The following is a 22,332-nucleotide window of genomic DNA, read 5'->3' as shown; positions in this document are numbered from 1 at the left end:
TGCTCCGTACTTGCTTTTCACGGCCGCCATTTCACAGAGCACAATTTGTCTCAGACAAACCACTGACACATATTGAACAATATGCTGAAAAAATCCTTGAGCTTTTTTTTTTCCTCTGTCTGTTGTACAGTATGTTCCAAATATGTGGAGGATAGAAGACAAATTGACAGAAACTTGGATGACCCTTCTAAGACTATTCCTACAGTTTTATACACTATAGTCTTAGCATCTTACAGTCATTCCTGCTTGAAACTATTCCTATAGTGTTTTCTAACACATACCACAGTCCTAAAAGTCATCCACCTTGGCTTGTTTCTTTGCTTACATCAGAGATTATTGCAGTCACTAGCTACATACAGTGCTGAGATCTTTTCTATCCATGTTTATGTGATATGTGATAAACATTCACCACCAGGCAATGTTCCCTGTGTTAATGAATCCCTCTAAAATTATGTTGATTATTTTGAGTAAACAGAGGTATCAGTGAATCATTAGGAAAAAAATTAATTTAGATTAATTAAAACCTATTCTGCAAGCTTAAAAATCATGGGCTTCTTTTCCAAATTTAAATTAATGTCATTCTCACTTCAGTTACTAAGATCACAGTCATAATTGTTAAAATTTTTACCTACACTAATCACAAAACCTTAATCTTACTTTAAAAAAAAACCAAAAACATAAATAGTAATTCATTCACTTTTTATCACTTTGTGTTTAAGAAATGCTTTTCCTGAGCAATAAAACACGTGCACATCCTTCATTTTGTTCCCAATTACCTGTCATTTTCTGGTTCTCTTTCTCTAAGCTGATCTTTAGGTTGCCCATATTTCAGGAGAGAACCTTTATAACAATAATAATTCAAGCGAAAAGCAGCCTCATTAACACATTTAATCTTTTGTAAAACTTTATACTTCTAAATCCTAAATTAGAGACAAACTTAATTCGATAGTTTCACTTCAAACAGGCTACCTTCAAATTCTGGGATGTAACTGGCTTGCCTTCTTTCTCTCACCTCCATCATTCCTTATCACATCTTTCATTTAATTTTTCCTCTTTTTTAATCCTTTTCATTAGACTTGTTTATCTCTAACCATTACTTGCTGTTTCACCAGATAGCAAGTCATGATGTTATTTCATAGTAAAGAAGGGCCACCGTGCTGTCCTCACAGAAGTCAATGGCAACATTCCCACTCACAGCAGAAGCAATGAAATATTGTTCTGATACATTTTAACTGAAACTCTTCTGGTCTCCCAGCTAATTAAACACCCTGCCATTATGCTACTTTGCTTTTGCTAACTTTCTACTTGTCAGAGTTGAAATACTTGAATACTTCAAGAAATCAACTCTTCTCTTTTCTTCTCTCCTCCTTCCCTTGAAACTAACAAACATATTCCTTTCATTTTCTTTTAAAATGTAATATTACATTTCTTACCATCCACGCTGTGACAAAATCTCCCATCCAAGTCCCAACTGCAGCTACCTTCATAAAATTTTCATTCCTGATGCCCATGAAGTCTGTTATAATATATGCACTGTGGAAACAAGAACACAGACTGTAAGCTATACACGTTTGCTTAATGCAGTTATAAAGAACTTGCTTTAGTGACAAAATTTATGATTAGCTGTGAAAGATTTCCCATTTCTTTCATAATCACTTTTTCTGCTAGATCTGAGTCTTGACATAGTACTGAACCAGGATGGGTCAATTCCAATTAGAAATGGAAATGTGAATCTGATTTTACAGCCCATGTCTCTTTTGAAGGTGCTAAAATAATGACAGGCAAAGGCTTTAGGATTATGTAAGGCTTCTGGAAATATAAACTATTTTACACTTTTTACTTCTTCCTTTGTACGAATGGAATTGCAACATTCCCAGAATCAGTGACTTTGCAAAACCTTTATGAAGAAAAATGAAAATCTTTACATTCTTTTTAAAAAGGTAATTGAGCCACTTGACTTTTCACTCTACCAGTTATACAACCACATGGGGTTTTAACACAACAGTGCAAGCAAGCTTTGCAGGATTTCAGTGAGAACTCACTGTTTCTTGATTTATACAATGTATTTTCATAGATATATTTTACTTAAATCCCAAAGTATTTCCATTCTGCTTAAATAATGCAACAGATGATAGGATTTAAAACCTCACACAATAATTTGACCTCTACTTTCAAGTTCATCAAGATGCTATAAGGACAATTAAGAAGGTAAAGTTACTTGTGCTGGATTAAAACCTTTGTGAAAACATCATAGCTTTTAATATACTCATATCCTTTGTTAAAAGACTTTTACAGTGTTTAAGAAGAGATGACTCTTCTCAAGACCTAACACACTGAATAATGATAGCAATTATATGTTTAACTTCCCAAGCAATATCTGTGTTTTCAAGATACCTGTAAATATTGCTTATATAATGTTATGCCTATTTAACGGTGCACGCAACTGACCCAGTTGCATTTACCAACTTCCTTGAACACTGTGTTATCCATTATTCAAATCTTACTATTATAATATACCAAATGTTGTAATGTCTAGGAGCTAACAGACCATATCCCTGCAACTGGACCACTGCAAGCTGGTCCCACTTTCTGGGGCAGTCCTACTAAAATCTAAATATTTGATCAGGATAGAGGATCTTGCTAGCATGAATCCATGCACAGCACTGTATCACTTCTTAGATGCATGTTAATATATTTTAGAGTAGAAATATTAATGCCTTTGAATAGTTTCGTGACCCATGTACAACGGCATACCTTAATGGTTCTCTTCATTATACATATTTCGTGACCTTTCAGCTAATATGTCACTAACAAAAATACCATCTGGTTTTTTTCATCTGTTGAACAGCATATAAATGCTGGGTCAGATTTTCTGCTGGAATTAAAAAAACAAAACAAAACAAAAACCCCAACCACTCCCCCGCCCCATTTTGTCCAAAATATTTAGCTATTTTCAATTACATTCCATGTAGTTAATAAGACAATCAATATTCTGAATTTGTTGTGTTGTAAATAAGGATGCAAGAACACAACAGCTCTACTGGGTAAGCCTAGAGTCTCTTTGTTCCAAAATCCTGTCTTCAAGAGAGGGCAACAGCAGATATCTCTGGAAGACAGCAAGAACAGGCAAGCACCCTCCTCCCAGATGCATTATCCAGCCTCTTTATAACTAGGAAACATTTGGAATTCCTTTTTTCCCTTGGATATTTCATTCTTGTAGCATCTGTGAAGGTGAAAAACTATCAAGTCTGCATTCCTTAAGCAGGTGTCTCATTAACAAAAAGGCAGAAGAGTAAATGTCAGTTGTAAGGACTGGCCCCAAAAACAACCTGTATCTTTCATCAGTGTGAAACACAGACAAAACCCCACAGTTCTCACCTTTTTTATTCCCATTTTCATATGCATTATACATTCTCATATGCATTATACATGATTACAGGTGTACAGAAACTAAATGAACACTTGCACAACACCCCTGAAAAACGGGCCGGCTGGGTAACTCCTATAGCCCTGTCGCATTGAGTGGGCCTGCCGCAGCCACCTGTGGCGGGCTGAGGTAGACAAGATGGGTTATCCAAAAAGCCTGAGAGGTCACTGATCACTATATGTAGGTATTAACAAGTAGAAGAGATATCAAACCAGACATAAGCTATTTTCTTAATTGAAATTGAACTTCTCCATGTAGTCACTTGTTTTTACGAACATTAACAGTATCTGAAGGCTTATAATAAGTTCAGATGAGTTGGATACAATACTGAAATATAAAGAAAGGCCTTGAATGCATCAGATCATCCTAACAGTCCTTTTCATAATTTGAAACATGAACGTTTGAAACATGAAAGCATCCAAGAAGCCTAGTATAAATTGTGCATCGTCGTCTATATATAATTAATGCCTAAATGAAACATGTAAATTGACAGACCTTCAGTTAGAGTTAAAGTAGCATATTGTTATAAAGAAACTCTTAAGAATATAATCTGTGGATATTTTAAGTGCATTTACTGATTAAAATACAGCTACAACTTTTTATGGAACAGGGCAAATATTTTTAGCACTGTCATTATCTTATTAGAAATAGTACTGAAATGCACTGCTATTTTATTAACTATTTTATTGACTATTAGCATTACATCCTGTGTCTTTTATGTTCTCTGCGGTATTATCTTCATTTCAAAACGCAAAGAGAAATTGACTTTTTTAAAATACGGATTTTTGACGCTAAAAATGAAAAAATTGTCCATTCTTAATTTTCAGGGTTTAGTTTAAATATAAATGAGAGTAGCTGACATTTTCAAAAAAGCCATGCTTGCCTGATGATGTTACCAGGATATATATTTTAACAGTACCAAAAGTAAAATTAATTCTATTGTGGAAAAATCCCCACTTTTTTCCTAGCTTTAGCTAATAGTTAAAGCAATTTTCATTAATTGATTATTCTTCTTCCTGGCTAAGACCCATGTTAACACCTTGCAGAAGGGCTAATGGCTGTTAGGTTCCAGTTAACTGTCATGGTCAGCCCAGATTTTCCATAGCTTGTAAAAAGTCTTCTTTTTGCTTTGCCATACTTATATTCTCTGGCGAGGTACATTCATATTGCATGAATAGCACAGTCTAAGAAAACACTGAGTGGAAAAACACAGCAGTTAAAGCTTATAACAAAGCAAAAAGCTCTTCAGAAACAGACAGGATAACTGTAAATAATTAAAGGCTGAGGAACCAATACTTGTGAATGTTATAGATAAAGGACAAGTTTGCAACTGGGATTTGGGAAAAACCCACTATTAACCTTTGACAGTAAAACTGGAAGCTGCAAAGCCAGGAAAATTGCCCCTCGTAGGCCAAAGCCTATGGAAGGTAGACCACAATGTTGACACAATAGGACAAAATAGAGGAACCAAAAGACAAAATAGACTTGAGGCAGAAAGACATATAGTTCTAAAACAGAGTCAAAAAAACCCCATCATAAGGTGCCTATGTCCATGTTGTTGCAAAAGGTAAGTTAATAACAGGCAATCAGTAAAAAGATGTGCGAACCCAATGTATTTGATCATTTTTCTGGAGTTAGCAGCAGAGTGTGCACAGAACAGACAAAGAGGGAAACAGCAGCACTATCCCAGAGAAATTGTTCAAAGGAAGATATCAGAGCATTTTTTCAAAGAAGGATGACACTTTAGCAGCTGTCAAAATGATGAACAGTCTGAAAGCAAATGCAATTTTTTAAACTTTAAAATATGGATAACTTGATTTGGATAAAGGTGTAAAAGCCACTATGGTGATATCAACAAGGTTCAGGCACAGGAATAAAAGTCATGGCTGAAAATCAGTGCTGAGATGGTGGTTTCTTGACCATCACAGGATTCTAAAACTGGGATATAGCTTGAATTTAGACACTTAAATTTAAGTGTAAACCAAGGACCCAGATTCTCAATGGAGCCCTAGTCAGAATAATCAATGCGGATTAGAGCATGATTTGTCCTTAGGCTACTGTAGACATGCCAGGTAGGATTTGTTTGCCTTATGTTACTGCAGGATGGCTAGCATGTCAAAACAGTATGTTCGCATACCAAAAGGTATTGCTAAACCTATGTGACTAAATAATTCCAGGTGCTGTGACATATCCTGGTCATGAGATGATAATCCAAAGACATCTGGATCTCTTGTAAGGCCTGTAAGATATCTGTCAACCCAGACGCATCTCAACTGAAACCTGGGTCTACATGGACTGCAATGAGAGCACAGACACTTTTAGGAGGTTTTAGTTGCCTTTTAATGCCATTTTAGTGACCTTGGTGCATCTTAACTACCCTTCAGCTGGCTTTTCAGAGTATCTAAGGCATGAGGCTGGCACATGGCACACAAGGCATGTTCTGTACAGAGTCTATAAGAACCGCACCCATAGAGACTGGTAACTTAAGGCTCTTCAAAAACAGTCTGAGTGATAAAAAGTCTGTCCATGTTCTGCAGTCTGATACATACTTTTCTGAGGTGGTTTTATTATCTAGCATTTCCCCTAAATAGCTGATTATCTATATGGAACTCATCTTCCTTGGTGCACCCGACAAAGTGAAATGCCTTGACAATGCCCAACAAGTGACAGCATGGGAGTTCACACAGGCTGTAAAGAAGTATGTGTTTAGATGTGGCACCACAAGCTTCCATTACTCTTAATTTAGCAGAGCCAAAGAGTGTCAGAATAACTGAAAACATACATAAAAGACTGCAGATATAATTCCTGATCCATATTTGTCACTCTAAAATGACAGAAGGGCAAATGAGATGCCTGGTAGCACTTTACTCAGCTGAAAAGTTATTCCTCTACTGCCAGAAGCTGAAGTCAGAGCCACAGGGAAGGAAGATGCACAGGGACAAGAAGACCTGCTGTCCTATAAATTGGCACATCGTAATGAGAATGGCATAATGCGTAGCTACCTACAAACAGTACAGAGAGCACAACAGCTAGTCTTACAGTCCCGAACCATCCCCAGTGCACACTTTGGTGGTACAGATGAAACTTTTTCTACGACACCAGAACAGAGAGAATTAAGAGGCACCAAACCAGGGATTTTGCTTGACAAGATGTCAAAGAGGTAACAGCCACAGGAGGCTCAGGAGGCTAATCTCCACAACACAACAAAACTAGGACACAAAACCAGCTTGGCCATAGTGAGACAGATCCATGGCACAGTGCAGAACACCTGAGACTGACGGATTGATGCTGTAACTGAGCATTGCTGGTTGGTAACTTATTTCTATGTTTATATGTGTTTTTGAAATCAGGCAACAGAACTGTGATTCTGAAAACCTCTGCTCATCAGTCTACAGGCCTGAGGGCTGCCTAACTTACTCTGGGGACTTGGCTTTTAAAGCTCTCAAGCCATTTGAAGTTCTGCTGCTAGGCATGTACCAGAGCTGCTCACTCTCCACAGGAATAAGCCATTTGACTTCTAGCTCACATCCTATATTGATTGATATCCATAAGGTGGTTATTCCTCCACTTGGTTTGCCTGTGGACCTCCATCTGTGAAGTGTTTTGCAAGCCTGCCTAGAAGACAAGGCCCATCAAAAAATACAGCAACTGCATTTCTGTCTGTTAATGCAGAAGAGGTGTGTGCACCTAGCTTCAACGGTAGGGAACACATGAGATCCAATCCCTATTCCAAGGGACACTGGTTCAATGCCAATTGCGTCTCACTGTCACTCTCAATAAGAAAAGAAAAAGTGATGACAAACTTCACTCTCCAAGAGGATGAGAAATGTGTTTCAGCCTCCTTTAGCTGAGAGGTAACTGAAGCTGTATATTCCATGTCTTGTACAAGTATCATCTTTCACGTATAAGACAGACATTCCCTTTCATCCACTTTTAAGAGAAGTGGAACAGATGTCGCTGGTCAGGATGGGAGTTTGGATAAGATCACCAGTACAGTCCTAACTAAGGTACTTCAAGGAAGTCAGGACGGGATTTAAAATATATTCCTGTGCTTAATATAGCTTATTTATTGCAAATTGTAGGAGTTTCTTGTTCCCTGTGTGGATTTTTGTGGCTCCTATGCCAATAATCCTCAAGCCTTTGATGCCCAGTAGAGTCTCGACTTCTTTTTAGGGACCAGCTGTTATTCATACAGATTAATTTTTGCCTAATGATGCTAGTCTTCCTAGGCTGTCTCCCTAATCAATGGATTTGATAGCAATCCAGAGCAAGAGGTTAATTTAGATTATTTTCACGTATGGCATCACCAAGGGCCAACAGCTTCCTTTTAAAGGATTTGCAAAAGGTAACTCATAATGGCAGGGCTACTGCCAGGGGATGCGAGAGTCTGCATCTCTGCTGGGAAAATCTTAGGGATCTGCAAATTCAAAAGTGTTGAGGACCTCCACCATGGCAGGAATCAGCCTCCCCGGGCTAAAGGTAAACTTTGGTGAGTGCTGGCACATACTCCCAGTGAGTTTAAACGACAGGATTTGCTACACCTACATTTTTTTTTATGTCAAACCTTAAATGACATAAATAAAATCAGAGCCAGTCAGTGGTTGAGTTGGGAATTGAACAGAGATTTCTTCCCCCTCAGATAAGCAACTTTCTCCATCGTTATGTAAGTGCTCTGATGAAAATGCTGTACTACCCCTACAGACTCCACTACAAAGCACTTCCTATGGACAGGATAGTACAGGAAAAAGCATAAAAGATGCCTGACAAAAAAATCCAACAAATTGATATTTCAAATTTTTTATATCCATGAGATAACTTTTGCAAATTTCCCAGGATTTTTGCTATTCTTGTGCAATGTGTATCATCACATGTATATTCTGTTTAGTCAGACAAAAGAAAAACAAAGGCTGCAGAGTGCATTTAGCATCTTTCCTCAGCAAATAATGGTTAAACTACTCACCCAAGGACAAGTTGCCAGAAACACGTCTAATGCTATTGTGCTAATAGGTGATTGCTCACCTAAACATCCCGAGCACAGTCTTACCAGTCCTCACCACACAGACACAGGCACTGCAGCTGTTTATATGCAGCTGTTTATGCTTCCACTTAAACTCTATAACCGTTGCATAATTTTTTTTTACTGAAGCAATGAAATAAAAGGTTGCCTCTTATATGCCTGTTTGATACTACAGGAGAGAATTAAGATATTTACTTACTCTAAAGTGAATTTTTTATTGAAAATTGTTTTAGTGGACAATCAAATAAGTTAAAAGAACCGTGTCACTTTTTAGCATCTCTTTCTTTTAATAGTAAAATTCTGCAACTAATGCACAAGACCATAGTATGAGCTGGTACATTACACACCTTATTTGATTCATTCTATTTGCCTATACACTATGATATCAAAATAGTTTTACAGGAAAAAGGTCCAAAATACTAGCACAGGTGCCCAGGGACACAAATAGGACAAGTGGCCATGGTCAAAGCCATTTTGAGGGTTTAAAGAGGATCTTGACTCCTTATACTGTAGCACAATCTGCAGACATACAAGTTTGCAGTCTCAGCCCTTGCCGTACGCATCCTGAGAAGGATAACTAGTGCTGATTTTCAACAAGTGGCTGAACAGCAAGCTAAATTATACACATGGAAATTGAAGAAAAATGTATGCTAAGAGTTTCTAAAATTTAGAAAAATGTTGTAAACTTTTTTGGTTGTTTGGTTTTTTTTTTACATTTAACATTTTGTTAAATGTTGTAGGTTTGATTATCTTAAAATACAGACAAATTATTTGGTGAGTGACATTTAAAAAATAGTTACTTAAATTTAAAATAACGTTAACAGATACTAGGGAATATAACAGGCAATGCATTTGGAAGGTTAAGTTAGTAATTTAGCAAGAGAGAGACACAGTAAAACATTTTCTTTTAAATAAATACCTGCTTTGATTTTAAACTTGTCAAGATACTGGTGAGAATGCACTGGCTGAACTCTTCAAAATGGGACATGGGTTACATACATCCATTCCCAGTGTTGACATTTCAGTACAGCTAAGAAGGGATAAGGACAGATGCGCAGCAATAGTCTCAAAACTGGCAGTTTCAAGAAAAAAATGATTCATTAAAAAAAAAAAACCAACCCACAAACCAAAAAACCTGATCATATTATTGCCAGAGTATAAACAAAATTAAATGATGTAGTTGGAACTTTGCCACTTTGACCAAGTGTTTTGATAACATTTAAAACTTCTGTGAATTCCAGCAAAAAGTTTGTACTTTCTATCCATTTCAATTTTAGGGATGGCAGAGAAATTTAAATGGATTATTATAATGCTGAATAAAGTAGTAACTGCAGTGTTATTGATGTCCAGAGAGGGGAAATTAGAACAACTTGCAGTTGGTACAAAACACAGAATGGGCTCATTTTGTAAGTAGCAGCCCAACTGGGAAAGCGAAAGCAGAAATATATCTTTAGCAAATTTGAGTAGAAACGTGTAAGTATTAGTGGATAATGTAACTTTACACACTAATAATTCTTTAACTTATTAAACTACGCTGAACCATTGATAAACAGATTTTTTTAATATAAATTAAAATAATTAAATGCCAGAAAACTACAAACAACATGTCGTAAGTTAATGAATTGGAACTGTGGGAACAAAGAAATGTCGACGCAGAATCTCTGCTGACAGATTCTCAGCAATCATAACTGAAAAGAATTTGAGCTGATTCTGAAAAAAATTGTAAGCCCATAATGTAAAATAAACTTGTGAAAATTTCTTATTGAGTTTATTTTTTAATAATTTATTATAAACCAAGTTTTTTCCTTATTTAATGATAATGTTTTAAGGCTTTATAAAAACTAATTTTAATTTGAATTCGAGGGTCTACTGTAATGATTGGGTGAAGCAAGGATCATGTGCCTTCTTTCAACGCTTCATTTTCAGGAACCATTGATACCCTGCAGCTGAATGACAAGTGGCCAAAGGACTGACCGTCCTTTCAGCATGGACCAGGGAACTTCTAGTGTTTTACTGAACACTGGAAGACACTGCAAGACCCTGTATATTTGTGACTGGAACAAGGTGAGATGTTTCACTACAGAAATGTTGGACCAATATTTGAACCTCTTGGATGGAGTTTGAATTTGAGAAGTAATTGGAAATACAGATGAATGCAACTTACATATAGATGCCCATTTTTAAAGCAGTGGAGATACTGACATATGACTCACCTTACAATTTGCATCAAAGTATGTGAATGTGGGGTGGAGGAGTGTAATTGCTGCTAAATAGGCTAAAATTATATTTTTTTTCTTTTTACTAAATCAGTACAGTGTAGTAAGTTTTAATTTTGACATTTTTGTTTCCAGAGTTTTGCTGCAGAGACGTGTCAGAGTATCTGAAGCAGAGATATCCTTTATAGGCTAGAAGGTGATTTCCCTGACACACAGGCTTTAAATGACAGTTTCAAATCCATTCACGTTACCTTTTGTGTAAGATATAAAGATATTCAATTTGGCTTGTGTGCTTGTAGTGCCAGTGCTTCTGGTACCTCTCTTTCTTCAAAGTTATCATCAGGAGTGAAAAATGGTCAGGAGCATTTACTATTATTATAAAATGGTAGGTCGTGCAGTCTGCAATCACTTGAAGGAACGTATTGCTTTTAATAGCTTGGGGCAAAAAATTAAAAATCTAAAAATACAAGCATATTTACAAAATGCAAAAACTTGCCAGTTCTCAAATTGAAAACAATCTTGTTGTTTGATTTTAAAAGTTACTTATATTTAGAAATATTTTGCTTGACTTTTTTCACCTGTTGCTATGATCATTCCAGCTTTCTTTCCAAATCTCCAGATCATAAGTATTTTCATTATTTTAATTTCTTTTGCTGGCTTGGGACAGGTAATCCTTCTAATCTGCAAAAATTCTTAGGAGACTGAAAAAATGTTTTATGTCCAAATCACTTTAGATTAGCATTTATTGTGTAAGTTTTTTATTTCAGAAAAATGTATTTAAAACTCAAACTACAATACAGAATAAGGTCAGCTGTTCCTTTAGAGGATTCGAAGTTTAACTACAGATATGAAAATGTTCATCTTTCAACAGTAAGGTAATTTAAAGCTTAATTACATCTGAATAGTACCAAAATGGATTTACCAATTTTCCATTTTCTATTTAAATATTATTGTTTCACAAGAAACTTCTCATGTTTTCTTATGAACCAATTCCACAGTATGTAAGCAAAGTTGTGAGAGAATGAGTAAAATAAACTGTGCAGGTCCTGTAATGACTACTTTTAATTTATTTAATTTATTTAGTTACCCAAACCAATCTAAGACTTTGTATCATGATTGTTAGAATTGTAAAAAATATTACAGAAGTGTCAAGGTTGTAAACAGGTGATTCAACTAAACCGTATTTTTGAAATGAGTATTTCTTTGAATTATTCTCTATAGAGACAACTAATATTTGAAATGAATGAGTCAAGAACAAGACCAGTCAGTGATAGCTTCTGAGACTGAATGGATGGATGGATGGGTGGATGGGCAGAATCCTGCTGCTTTGCACTGCAGAAGTATGAATTTAGTAATAAGAAAGCGTGAGTAAGAAATGCCTGCAGTGGAGCTTGTGGGATGTTTGCTGAATTAGTAGAATGGAGATTGGACTTCATGGAAGTTTGGGGATAAGATAAAGATTTGTTAAGTATTAGATTATTGACAGATCAAATAAGCAATTAGTACTAATTAAATAAAGCAGATAAAATCATAGAAAAAAAAATTAGTTTGTAAGGCAACTCAAGGGATGAACTCGTCCAACCCCTCATGGTAAACAGGGTTAACCGGCATTAGATCCTATTGCTCAAGGCCTTATTTATCCTTAAAGATTGTTTATTTTAAGTTACTTTTATTTCAAGTTATTTATTTAAACCTAAATCCTTTATCGAAAGCAAAGCTAACATTACTTAAACATCTGAACATAATTTAAAAGGGCACTAGAGAATGAGTGCACTTTGCAATTAACTGCTCAGGATTTCTAGTTCAATTGGTCTCTTTTGGTGATGCCAAGACCTCATCCATTTAACTCAGTGCTAAAGCAGCCAAGGATTTGGCACAGAATGCTTCCATACAAATGACCTATCCTGTCATTAGAGTTCAATAAAATAAAGTATATGCTGGTGTACATCATCCTGAACAGTTTGAAGAAGGAAGGCAGCACTTCATTTTTAACTCCACATCATTACCTAATTTAGTATTTGCTAACTATCCTCCACAAAATAAGACAAATGTAAGTATTTTATATTAACATAAATAATACATGTTAACCGTACACACACACATATATTGCTTATGCAGAATATAAGTTAATTTTTTTGACATCGAGAGACAAAATGCTGAGAGTAAAGTTAAATTATCAACTCTGTTTTCTATAGGATCTTTGTGCTGTATATAGGTAAAGCCTAAAAACAAGCAGAGCAAAGGCTCTTGGAGAATCTCTGCTTAGTTGCTTCTCCATGAACACTAATGGCTCTCACACCTGCTCCATGGATTCCACCAGCGGGTGTTGGGATCCCTCAGCATGCCAAGTTGTTGAATGCTGAATTTGACAAGAGCCACAGGGAGACCATCAATCAGTTAAAACTAGAGAAAATCATATGCAATAGGGGAAGCAGAATATTAAAAAATACTTAAAAGAAGGAAGAAGGGTAGGAGAGCTGAGAAACTGGACTGACAAAGTTGATGGAAGGGAAATGACAAGATGACTATACACAGAAATGCAGAAATATATTGCAAGTACAAAATATTTGAAAAGGAAGAAAGGTCAGCACCCAGAATGGAAGGGATGTGGTCACACTCCTCAAATGTTTTTAGGAAAAGTGTTTAGATTCAGCTGTATTTTGCGACTCCTTTTGTAAAGATTCAACTGTCTAGAATCTCAGCATTCTAGAGCAAGTTTCACTGGAAGAGGAAAACCAGAGAGATGCTTCTTTCAAAAGCACTCAGTTAAAATCTTAATTTCAAACAAAGGAATAGATCCACGCTTTCTGTGATGTTATTTTAGTGCTTATTGCTGCTTACACATGCTTTGCTGTGTAAGGGTGTGTGCAGATAAAAGGAGACTGAAACTGCAGTTTGTTCAAGGAATTGAGAGCATATACCAGCCTGGAACATCAGCATGCAATGGCACAAATAACTGCACAGTGGTCTTATGAAGACCGAAAACGGTATTAGCATGACAGCCTTATGAGGCTTTTCAAAGAACCATGTCAGTAGAAACAATAATTCAGCCCAAAACCCCCAAGAATTTATTCCGATAGAAGACAGATACTACAATTTGATACAGCCACAAATGAACCCTAAATAAGATCCTTCTGACACACTTCCTCTGCAAATGTTTTGTTCTAAAATGTTATTCAAAAGTTCCACAGTCTGTATACACATAGCCAATACTCTGTCCCTCAATCAAAATGAATTAGGAAACTCTCACATGAGAAAAAGTTATTCTTTAAAGCTACTTACAGGTGCAAAATTATAGGAAATATCTTTCCGTTATGTATGTTTAGTTCTGTATCTGTTGAAGATGACTGGTGCATATCAGTCTTGCTGCAGTCTATAAAACCAGACTGAGATATAGAAACTGTTGGAGTTGTTAAGAAATAATGATCTACCATGCTCACAGGTACCTTTGAGAAGAAATGGAAGGAAAATGTGGCATGACAACTCGGGAGCTGGTCTGAGGATTTGGTTGGCTTCTCTCATAATATAACAACAGCAGCAGATTGCAGAGCAGATGGAAAAGAACTAGACTTCAAGCAATGTACAAATTAACAAATTGAGGAGATTGCTTCTTTACTATATCACTTGAAAATGGTATATAAAGAACAACTAGGTCTAGGGCCAGTCGTCTGACAAGAGCTGGCATATAATCATGGCAGAGAATATCACATGGAAAATGCAGGGAAGAAGACAGCCTGTTCTTCCACTCCTTGGCTGACAAAGAAAACACCTTTATCATCACTACTTGACCATCCAACGGCTGATATTATCTGAAAGAGTCCAATACTGGATCTGCCACAGATTTGCTCTGTATTGTACTGACCGCTATATTCTCTTGTCCTTACACTACTCAGCATTTTAAATAAAATTATCATTGAAATAAAGGGGGAAAATTGTCAGGAGTTGTTTGAGGATAAAATCCTCAAATCAACATAACTATTTCAGACTGTCCATTTTACAATACGGTCTTCTTTTAATGACTTCAGAATTAGTTATCAGAAGACATACATGTCAGAACCACACACTGCCAGTGTTTGCTCAGGCACTATCACTTGTAGTACAACTTTAAGACACACAAATGGAGAAAAGACACAAACTGTGGTGTGAACTTCATCCTCAAAAAGAAGTCTCCCATTTTTTCCCAAGTAAAGGACTAGCACATCATCAAAGAATGGAGAGAGATGTATGCACATGCATTTTTGATACCCAGACATTAAATTTTGATGGTTTTGGCTATATTCTTAAAGTCAGTTAGTTACAAATACTGGGATTCATCTCAGTTTCAGCTAGTAATTCTAGGATCTCCTAGAACAGTCCATTTCTCTCCACAGTCAATGGAGAAAAATAAGCACTTTACAGACGTAATTCGTCTGACTTATCTTGGACATCTGCACTAGGTCTGGCTGGGATGGAGTTAATTAATTTTCTTTATAGCAGCTTGTATGGTGCTGTGGTTTAGATTTGTGACCAAAACAGTGTTGATAACACGCTAATGCTGCCTACCGAGGTTAACCTGCAAGAACATCTCCAAATCAGATGAATCATTTTCTAGAGATTTCAGTTCAGTTAAATATAAAAGTAGTTGGTTAACCTTAAACTCATCTTTATTGCATTCTTAAACTATGAGATATGACAAAATCTGGATTTTTATGTTTTAAGACTGGCACAGTTTAGATTATTAGACTGAAAGTCTAACATCCATAAAATGTCCTTGCAAGTCTACACACATCCCAAACTGCAAATAAAACCAGTGAGATACTAAAGATAGAATATGCAGTTTGGGAAAATACCATTCTAATTTAAAAAACTTACCTTTTATTTAGACATAAGGTTGAAAAAGACGTTTCCAAATAGTGTAAAAGATTACATGATAAAACATTGTCAGTAAGAAACCTTTACAAGAATGAGTAAACTGCAATTAAGATTTCATTAAAATAGTAAGTTAAATCTAAAGTTGAACAGATGGTTAGCAGGACAGATATAACCAGAATTAAATAAACTATGGAGTAAATATTCTATCTTTCTCTGATGCTCATTGTGGAAAACATTTCAAAGCACTACTGTTCAATGATAATCTGATCCAGAAATAGTTTTAGACTGTCTGAAAGTTATTCACATGTTACTAGCTGAAGCAAACAGTGTCATTAATAAGAATATCTTGAGATCTTTACATTGGATGCACGCAAAGCTTCAGGAACAATGCCAATGTATGTTATGGTAAGTATTTCCTTAGTTTACTTATTGATTACGTGAGAGTTTTTGTAATTAAACTGATATTCTACGTTGATGAATGGAAGAAATAGAAGGTTGCTGGATGGCTCTGCAGAGCAATTATAAACCCTTCTCTCTGCTCAGGAACAACCACTGCAAAAATTCTCCCTGCATTCTGAAACCAAGTGAGGACATGAAAATGGTGAGAAGCGCCTGCTCTGAAGCAGACAAGACAGAATATAGGTCTTCAGTTAAAAACATATCTTTTAAGCCTTGTACAACAGTATTTTGTTTTTTAAGGAAGAAGATAAAGCTAATAAACAGCTCACTTTCAAGCAGTAATGGACACACCACTATGAAGGTAGAAGGCAGTAAAATACTGTGAGACCTAATCAATAGAAACTACTGGCTAGAGGTGGAGTATAATTAAATTATCGTATTTCAGGACTTTTAAATCCCATTTGTAATTAAAATTTAAATACACCTTTCTTTGAACATGTATTATTTTTCAAAATAAATATTTCACTAGCTATATGTCAGATATAAAGTCCACTGTGTTTTTTCAAATGTCTTATTCAAATGCTCACATGTGAACAAAAGAGATATTTGTATCTAAAGACAGGTCATAACATTAAATCAGACATAATATTGCACATCTCCTTTTGATATATGTATTGAGTCTGACTGGGATGGACTTAACTTTCTTGGATTTGATGATCTTAAAGGTCTTTTCCAACCAAAATGATTCTATGATGCTATGATTCGTTATAGCACCACATATATTGCTGTGCTTTCTATCGGTAGCTAGGAAGGTATTGACACCACACCAGTGTTTTGGCTATTGCTGAGCAGTGCTCCACAGCATCAGGGCTGTCTCTCCAACCCACCACTCAGAAGGCCAGTAGCCTGGAGATGGGCAAGAGTTTGGGAGGGGACACAGCCAGGACACCTGATCTAAACTGACCCAAGGGATATTCCATATCATATGGTGTCATACTCAGTGATAAAAGTTGTGGGAGAAAGGAACATTCATGGCTATGGCGTTTGTCTTCTGAAGCAACTGTTCATGGGCCTGCTTCCCAGGAACTGGCTGGACATCTGCCTGCTGGTTGGAAGCAGTGAATAAATTTTTGCTTTGCTTCTATGTGTGACTTTTGCTTTTCTTATTAAATTGCCTTCACCTCAACCCACGAGCTTGTTATTTTCTTCCACGTCCTGCTGAAGAGAGGAGTGAGAGAGTGATTTGGTGGGGGTCTGGCAGCCAGCCAAGGTCAACCCTCCACAATGTATTATGTTCACACTGACTTTCTAGTAGCCAAAGGAGTTCACAACTGATAAAGTAGTACTCTGATTTCATTTTAATATGACTTTAAATATTACAAAATAACATTTCAACTATGTATCATAATGCAAAACTTCTGGTAGGATTTTCAGAGATGCCTAGAATCTACATTCATCTTTTTGAATGTTACCTTCATATATATTTAGTTCTCAATGACATGTGGTTGAAATTAACACAATTAGAGATATTAAAAAAAGTGATCTTCATATGCTAACATCACTTATTTACAAACCCAATACCAACAGCTCTGTAAAATTCCACTCTCACGTTTCGTTCAATTCTCTTTAATCTATAGATCAACCTTATATCATCCACTTTCAGTCACTGTCTGGGATGTTTACCACCTTTAGGTCTTCAGTTCAAAATTTGAGAACAAGAAACCTTTACAATAGCATATACTTTTATTAATGATAAATGTATCAACTTAATCAGAAATCTCAACACTAACAGGATAATGCAGACAATCTATGAAAAATCTAAAAGAGAAGTATCCCCATATTTGTGAGTTTATCTCCTGTAATGTTTAAAGAACCTTTTCTTGTCTTTGTTTGAAGGCTGTTCAGTCAGTAGTCTGTCACATTTGTGAACTGAAATTCCATTTCTTGTTCTTTACTGCAAATGAAAACAAAATCCTCTGATAGATAAAGAAAAAAAAAGAATGGACTGTGACCCTGTCCCTTTTGATTTACTGGTTGTGCAGGCACACTGTGCTTTACATGAAGTCATCTCTTCAATCTCCCCAAAGGTTGTATCTCAGAGCCAGCAGAAGATCTGTCCCTTGTAGGAATCCAGTCCCATTTTTTCCCATCCAGTTTTCATATTTCCCATTATACTAGAGGGTGGTCATTTGCCAGCACTTAAAACTGATGGCTTTTACTCTTTTCTGGACTGACCAGAATTCAACTGTTCTACAGGTAATTCTTTATTCCAAATAAAAAAAAAAAAACAACCCAGGCAAGTAACTGCAAAAGAATGAATTTTACATATTTTCATGAAAACACAGAATAATTTAGATTGGAAGGAACCTCTGGAGAGCACCTAATCCAAACTCCTGCTCAAGGCAGGGCTGATTTCACCCTGATCAGGTTGAGAGAAGTCAAGACCTTCCCTCAAAAGTAGAGCACAGCCCAGAGTGATGCTGAAGTTTCACACCTCCACAACTCCTGCAGAGTCAGAGGTGAGGAGCAGCAGAAAGGATAGCTACCGCTACGCTGAAGATGCCACTTGGGAAACTGCTTAGGGTCTTATGAAGGTAACAGTGTAAATATCCCTGCCCTCTTTTGCAGATTGGATGACCCATTTCAGGAAGACTGACAGCAACAAGCACTCCAAAAGGAAAGTTTGCTCCGTGCTCTGCTGATTTAATTACTTTAAATACGTTTCAACTGATCTGATTTGGAAAGACGAAGACAAACACTCTGCTCATCTAAAGCCAAAGTGAAAGTTATCTCTTTTTTTTCCCCCCAGAAATATACCATTTTGCTTAGTTTTAAGTTGTTTTTTTTTTCTGATAAGCATTCTGAACTGATGAAAAAGTGCACACAATTTTCGAAAATTTTGCATGAACTACGTTCATCTTGGCAGTAATCATGTTGTTATATAGAGAAAAACACAGTGCAAAGTAAAGACAAATGTGTTAACTGGTTCTGGACTGAAAAGCCTACAAAGATTTCTTGTTAAAAAAGGATTTACTAATAGAATGATAAAGAAACGGCTATACATTTTGACAGTTAAGAAGGCATCTTCACTGGGCTGGCCTTGGTCTTTAACTGGACTGCTGAAATAGAGAGTAATTAGCAATTTTTTAAATATTTCTTTTTTTCTATTTCCTTAAAGGAAAACAAGACTTTGGCATTAATTCATCACATTGTCAGGAAGTCATTCTAAGTCTGAGAACTCTCAGACCACTCAGGAGTGAAAGAAACCACGCCACACATGAGGAACATACAGGTCTCCTCCACAGGACAGTTGGGTTCTTAACGTGCTGTGGATATGACACACTTCCATTACTTTTCCAGCATCCTGTTTCACCCCGTGTTCTCTCTAATCTGTTGCAGGCTTGACAATGTCTGGCACAGCTCCATATCCATACTGTAAGTAGTATGGCTGGCTGTAACAACAAGTACAGTGCTGCCTTGCTATGCGAAAGTACCTGTGGGAAGACAGCACTAGCCATATGGCTTTTTCCAGACAGAGGAGTAAGTCAGGGTTTGGAAAATAAGTACATGAACTCTGCTGGTATTATGCCTTCAGTCTAGAAGAGAAACACCCTCACCCTATGAACCCCTTTCTGAGGGTTTTATATTCCTTTTCTTATTGCCCTTTGTTTACCTCGGTCCTAACAGTCGGCTTATCTTTACGTGCATTTCTCTGTATGTCTTTCAGGTAAGATTTAGTTATCAGCATTTCCATTTTTCAAAAAATGTTATATGACTACCATGAGACAAAATTGAAACCTCAAATGAAAATCTGTTTATAGAAAATATAGAAATGAGCCTTGTTGCCTGCAAAATAGATGTTCATTAAACTTAAGCTATATAGCAGTGTACTGCTTTATTTTTCTCTATTACCTTTTGATTACTGACACTTTTAGGTATATAGAATCCAGTTTTAAAGCCTTTTCATCTGCTTAACACGAAGAACAAATATTTCTCCATTGAAATCAGTGATTCAATAATTACTATTTACAGGGATGACATTAAGCTAGGTAAATGAGTAGGAAGATTTTATCTAGTCATAACATAGATGATTGTTCTTTGAGTCAATGTGAAAGTAAAGAACCCCAAAATGATTTGGCCAGACAGGCAAGGTAGAAAACAGTTATGCTTTGGATGCACTCCTTATGAGAGATTTGTTTTCATTAAAAAAGATCATGTTTCCCTCACAAATTTTTGTGGCAGAAATGTCTCCTCATTAAACAAAACCAAACAGTTTACTTCAAAACGATGAAGACAGAAAAAATTGCTTTTGGATTAGGACTAAGAAGTTGATCCTGTTTCTCTAAAAGCTGAATGGACTGTAGAGATACTCAGTGTTTTAATTCCTTCAAGAGAGAAAGTAATCAAGAGAGTACTGTATTCTTGATGCCACAAGCAGTGCCAGTTTGGAACAAATACTAGCTTTCAATGTTCTTAGATGACCTTCAGGGCAGAGAAACACTACAAAGTGGCATGGCTTTTATGTTACTGGGAGCATCTCTTCCCACAGATAGTCTGGTGGTAAATTCCCCAAAAGCTGAGAAAGGGAAGTAATATACAATGACATATGTTTGACAGGCCAAATTTGGAACGCTGACATTTTGCATTCTTACCATTGTAAGATAAAACGTCATTCATTTCTAAAGAATTCTTCAATACTTTTTCTGAGACATTTTTCAAATAATTATAAGCACTTGAATAAAATATATATGGAGTATCAGGTAAAAGTAGGGTCCATATTCAACATATTTCCTCCTGAAGTTCTTCTGGCCAGGGTTGCAATAAAGCAAAAGAATCTGACCTGATACAGAAGACATCAAAAATAAAAAAAAATGATAATGAAAAAGTTTGTCATCGATCTCTCTTCTCTTGGGCAATGGAGGCACTACAGTGAGCTTTCTTACTGGAAAGAGATTTTTGCCACAACAGAGAGGCCTTCGTTATTAATAGGTAGTTCTTTCAAGAGCTGATGCCCATGGCTGCAGAAAGAAATTGATGTTTAAGACAGGTTGAGTGAGTGAGTGACTACTGTTGACTACTGTTTACTGGAACAAGAGCCATGAAACACTACCATGGCAAGTGCCAAAACCAGAAGTGATATTGAAAGAGAGGAAATCGTGTATATTTGTAATTTCAGACTTTGTGTGGCTTCTAGTCTCACTCATCAGTCTTTTCTTAATGGAGTGAAACTACTCATAGTTGATCAGTTTATAACTGAAGAAAAAGGAATGGTCATTCACCTTGAGTTTTGCAGTAGGATTTTCAGGCTCTGGCTACTACCTCTTGCAGATGCTGCTTACACAGTTTTGCCCTTACCTCCATGCTATCCATGTGAGGTGAATTTCTTTCATATTTCAACTTTTAAATTATTTGTTTACAATGTTCTGACTAGAGTATTTGATTTTCAATTAAAAAATAAGGCATGTGGTACTTAACAGAGTAGTTACTTGTGAATTTACAGATTTAAAGGCTGTAAAGTGTAAAGCACAATAATCCTCTCTGATCTGCATAATCCAGGTCATAAAATTCTATATAGTAATTCTTAGCAGAAATTGACTTTTTTCTAGATGAGGTTAAGCCCATTAGAAAGTCTCAATTTCAGTCCTCTAAGCATACATACAGAGAATGTACACATCACCTAATTTTTCCAATAGTTATTTAATCTCACTATGAACTATCCGCACTTTATTCCTACTCTGAATTTGTCTAGACTCTGCTTTCAGCTACTGCATCTTTTATACCTTTGCTAAACGAAACACTCTATTACCAGAAATCTTATCTTCTATCTCAGTAATTAGAGGCTTCATTCAAGTTCCTCATGACCTTCTCTTGTATAAACCAAATAATCTCAAACCACAAAGCATGTCTTTTGTGCTTCGAGTTATTAAGCTTTTGTGGTTCTTTTTAATTCTCATGAATTTTCATATGGAATCTGTATGATGTTGTATTCATATGTCCTTATTTAATGGAAAAAATTCCTTTTTGTACATCCAAGTTCCTACACTAACTCATCTGGTCAAGGTTTAAAAAAAATCATGTGTAATTCATTGTAGTGTATATCACAACATTACACTTGCCATGTACAAAACAAAAAGTAGCATTAGTCTATTAGGAGTAATGCAGTAGCAGAAGGGTGTTTTGCTGATACAAGTATTCATTTTTGAATGTGTTGATTCTGTTGAAACCATCTACAGTGTTATTCAGGTACTGTGCACATACCTGTGCAAGCACTTGCACCTCTATAACACTGATAAGAGCTGAACATAAATGGAGGTTTGTGTTTGGATGGATCTCTAAGCTATAAGGATTCATTGTTCTTCTTAATGAGCAAAATTAAAGTTGTCTTCCTTAAATTTTTGCTTTTAGATAATTCTTTTGATTAA

The 22,332-nt window shown here is 36.2% G+C and overlaps 1 protein-coding gene across 2 annotated transcripts in view; it reads right to left on the bottom strand.

Annotated features, from left to right (window-relative positions):
- The window catches only part of TMEM117 (transmembrane protein 117), a 226,433-nt gene that overhangs the window by 120,938 nt on the left and 83,163 nt on the right, over window positions 1-22,332 (bottom strand). For both annotated transcript variants that reach the window (XM_054839684.1, XM_054839689.1), the window contains one exon: window positions 1,434-1,533. In XM_054839684.1, the coding sequence (XP_054695659.1) occupies window positions 1,434-1,533 (100 nt within the window). The remainder of the gene's footprint in view (window positions 1-1,433; window positions 1,534-22,332) is intronic.

Source organism: Grus americana, chromosome 1 (genome assembly GCF_028858705.1).
Source record: "Grus americana isolate bGruAme1 chromosome 1, bGruAme1.mat, whole genome shotgun sequence".
Classification (NCBI taxonomy): Eukaryota; Metazoa; Chordata; class Aves; order Gruiformes; family Gruidae; genus Grus; species Grus americana.
Note: the sequence above shows the minus strand (reverse complement) of the source record. Positions and strands in the feature narration are given on the sequence as shown.